The following is a 4,045-nucleotide window of genomic DNA, read 5'->3' as shown; positions in this document are numbered from 1 at the left end:
AAAATAGTAATTCCTTTTATACTCTTATGTAATAAAATACAAATTCATCATCTTTTATCATTATATCATCAATTAACAAAATATTTACATTATAATTGATTTATTGGCTTTCAAAAAACAAAAGAAAAACGTACAATAAACTTTATGAATAATTTTTCGTATATATTATTACGCAATTGACCTTTTATTTATTTTCGCACACATCGCGTGCACATAGAACTAGTTTGAATAATGCCAAAATCAAAACGGGTCATCTAATAATAATAAAAAAGCATAAAGGGGTGGTACTTTGTCCCGTTGTAAACCCTATATAAAGCACCCAATCTCTCCTTCTACATCCACACCAAACTCATAACCAAACATCGAAAACCTTCTTATTCCCTCTATATATATCTCTTTCTCTCTCCTCATTTTCTATCACTTGGCAAATAAAATGAGTTCAAATTTAGATACAATATGGGTATTTGCTCTATTTTCAAAATGCAATGATCTCTCTACCTTCAACCTAATTTTCTCCTTGTTCATCTTAACCATAGTTTGGTTAACTATGTCCTTAATCTACTGGGCTCACCCAGGAGGTCCAGCTTGGGGTAAATACAGGTTAACCCACATATTTCATTGGACTAAAAAACCCATACCTGGTCCAAGAGGTTGGCCCGTCATTGGTAGTATGGGCCTAATGATAGGCCTAGCCCACCGTAAAATCACCGCTAAAGCCCAAACCTTCAACGCTAACCGTCTTATGGCTTTCAGTCTCGGCGATACGCGCGTGATTGTCACGTGCCACCATGACGTGGCTAAAGAAATCCTTCACTCTTCAAACTTTGCTGACCGACCCATCAAAGAATCCGCTTATAGTTTAATGTTTAACCGGGCTATCGGGTTTGCCCCGTATGGTGTTTATTGGCGGACTTTACGTCGGGTTGCTTCAACCCATATGTTCAGCCCAAAACAAATTAAAGCTTCTGAGGCCCAAAGGTGCTCCATAGTGGAATCCATGGCGGCCCACTTTGGAGTCCAACACGGCCCGTTTCAGCCACGAGATGTGCTTAGACGGGCCTCGTTGAGTAACATGATGGGCTCAGTGTTTGGGCGGAAGTGTAGCCCAGTTGGAGGCCCATATAATAAAGAGAGTGAAGAGTTGAAAGAAATGGTGGGAGAAGGTTATGATTTACTTGGGATGTTAAATTGGGGGGATCATTTGAGTTGGTTATCTGATTTTGACTTACAAAAAATCCGGTTCAGGTGTTCTCAACTTGTTCCTAAAGTGAACCGGTTTGTTGGTCGGGTTATTAATGAGCACCGAGTTAACCCGGTTCGGCCCAATCGTGATTTTGTTGATGTCTTGTTATCACTTCAAGATTTGGATAAACTTTCTGATTCTGACATGATCTCTGTTCTATGGGTGAGTTGATTTTCGGTTCTCATTAAAAAAAAAAGTTTTTCTTTTGCCTTGCATGCACTATAAATATAAAAAATAAGACGGTCACGTGTTAATTAAGTATTGCGAGGGTGATATTCAAAATATGAGATGACAGAAACGGTAATATTAATGAAATAAGAACACTAAAGGTGATAGTTAAATGGTGGTAGACTGATAGTCTAAATAATGGAGACTATATTAATAGTTTAGAATAAAATATATACTATGTTATGTTTCGTTTTCGAGTTTTTGATTCATTTTCATCGTGCTTACATGTGTACTAATCATCATGTATCATACTTTCGACGTGCCTAAATACTTGTACTTAGGTGGGAAAAACTAAAAAGGACGTAAAGATGAACATTTTAATGTATTCCTAATAAAGTCTTTAACCTATGTAAAAAAAATGATTGAATAAGTCATATAATTGCATACAACAAATATAATGATGAATTAGTAAAAGCTAGTTTTGATCTAATTACATTAACACAACAAGCACTCCAATAGATGAGGACCTTAATAGTTGGATTTTACTCACAATATCAAGATGCTTTAATAAAGATATGTAGTAAAGTGTTAATCACTTAAGCTTTGTTGCATGTTGATCTTTTAAGGAATCGTTAATCTTAGTGGTAAAAATTTAAGTACCTTTTACTAGTGTAATAGTAAAGCATAAGCTTACATACAAAGTTTAGAAAGTGATTAGCATTTTTACAAAAGCAAATTTCTATGTTCCACATGTTTTAAAAAAGAGCTAAAGCTAAAAAAATAAAAATGGTATCACTTTCAAGGGGGGCAGATAGGTACTTTGAAATAGTTTAATTTTTTGGATTGAAAATGTCGTATCATATCGATTGAGATTCTCTAAGATCTTTGATGTTTTCTAACTTTGCATAAACAAAATTTGATCGATTAAAAATCTTAATTATACTATCGCCCACCTGTTAGCTCGTTGGTAGATTCCATGTAATTCTGAACGTATATGGTTACACTCTTTTCCCTAAAGTATTTGTACTTTGGCGAACATTGATCTAATTTAATCACCCCCTCCCAGCTTTTCCTCTCAAACACAAAATCTTAATTATACTATCGCCCACCTGTTAGCTCATTGGGAGATTCCATGTAATTCTGAACATATATGGTTACACTCTTTTCCCTAAAGTATCTGTACTTTGGCTAACATTAATCTAATTTAATCTCCCCTTCCCAGCTTTTCCTCTCAATACATAAATCTAAATTATACTATGTGTTCCTTAATTTACAGGAAATGATATTTAGAGGTACAGATACAGTTGCAGTTTTAATCGAGTGGATCTTAGCTAGATTAGTACTTCACCCTGATGTACAATCAATGGTCCATAATGAGTTAGACAACGTCGTGGGAAGGTCACGTGCGGTCTCTGAGTCAGATATTACATCATTGGTCTATTTGACGGCTGTGATCAAAGAAGTCCTTAGGGTCCATCCACCGGGCCCACTACTCTCTTGGGCTCGATTGGCTATAGAGGATACTACAGTTGATGGACATCATGTACCAGCAGGGACTACTGCTATGGTCGATATGTGGGCGATCACACGAAACCCGACAAACTGGCCCGAACCTAATAAATTTAACCCAGATCGATTTTTGGGTTCGGGGGCCGAGAATGAGTTTTCGGTTCTCGGGTCTGACTTGAGGCTCGCCCCGTTCGGGTCGGGTAGGCGGGCTTGTCCCGGGAAAGCGCTCGGGCTCGCTACGGTTAGCTTTTGGGTTGCATCTTTGTTGCACAAGTATGAGTGGGTGGCTTCAGGGGATGGTTCTACTGTGGACTTGACAGAAGTGTTAAAGCTCTCATGTGAAATGGCTCACCCTCTTACAGTGGAAGTGCGAAGTAGAGGTCTTAAAGTTTGATCCTGACCTAATTAGTAGACATCAATCAGAATATATATGATACATGGTTTTTTGTGGAAATTAGTAATTTTTTTGCTTTATATCAATTACCCTTTCTTCCCAAATCTAGATTGACTAAGTGTTATGTTGCCTTTTGATGTTGGTGTTGATCAAGTGTTTGTACATAAACTACAGATCATATCAATCAGAGTGAGTCACAAAGTAAATACAAGTACTAATTAAGAATGTTTTGTGTATCATGTAAATATATATTACCATAATTATTTATGGATATTAACATAATGTATGGTGAATTTTATCTATATTCTTAAGGATTTGTATGTGATGGATCAATTGATCATGTTGCTTGAGGTTTGTGACTTGGATATGAAAATGAAATGCGTGACAAGACAATCTTGCAATAGAAGGCGATATTAAAACAGTTATCAAATACTATTTGTGATGGAATGGTACATGTCGATTCAACAGAGTTATATTCGAGTATGATGTTAATAGGTTTCTTTATGCTACACAAATCTCTTATCACCTCAATAACAAAAAAAAGTTGCGTTGCTTTTTTTTTTTTAAAAAAAGAATATTACTTCTCTAATATACCTTCAAATTAATCTTGGCCTTGTTGAAAATTTGTTATATGAAAAAAGGTATGGGTTACCGAATTAGGCCCTCGTGATGCCAATTTCCAGGATTTATCAATTCATCACTGTAACCATTGCAGATCACAGGCCACCCGA

The 4,045-nt window shown here is 36.3% G+C and overlaps 1 protein-coding gene across 1 annotated transcript; it reads left to right on the top strand.

Moving 5' to 3' along the window:
• The first annotated feature begins 329 nt into the window (after positions 1 to 329).
• Positions 330 to 3,618, top strand: LOC104905720 (cytochrome P450 78A3). The gene is made up of 2 exons (XM_010694361.2): positions 330 to 1,405; positions 2,688 to 3,618. The coding sequence occupies exons 1-2, from the start codon at positions 434 to 436 to the stop codon at positions 3,312 to 3,314; spliced, it is 1,599 nt and encodes a 532-aa protein (XP_010692663.2). The 5' UTR covers positions 330 to 433; the 3' UTR covers positions 3,315 to 3,618.
• The last annotated feature ends 427 nt before the right edge of the window (positions 3,619 to 4,045 follow it).

This window comes from Beta vulgaris, chromosome 1, assembly GCF_026745355.1.
Source record: "Beta vulgaris subsp. vulgaris cultivar EL10 chromosome 1, EL10.2, whole genome shotgun sequence".
In the NCBI taxonomy this organism is placed as follows: domain Eukaryota; kingdom Viridiplantae; phylum Streptophyta; class Magnoliopsida; order Caryophyllales; family Amaranthaceae; genus Beta; species Beta vulgaris.
The sequence above is the reverse complement of the archived record's forward strand: the minus strand, read 5'-3'. Positions and strand labels throughout refer to the sequence as shown.

Coding starts and splice junctions, on each gene's coding strand:
- LOC104905720 (XM_010694361.2), top strand. CDS start 434: ATGAGTTCAAATTTAGATACAATATGGGTATTTGCTCTATTTTCAAAA. Junction 1,406..2,687: donor ACATGATCTCTGTTCTATGG/GTGAGTTGATTT, acceptor CTTAATTTACAG/GAAATGATATTTAGAGGTAC.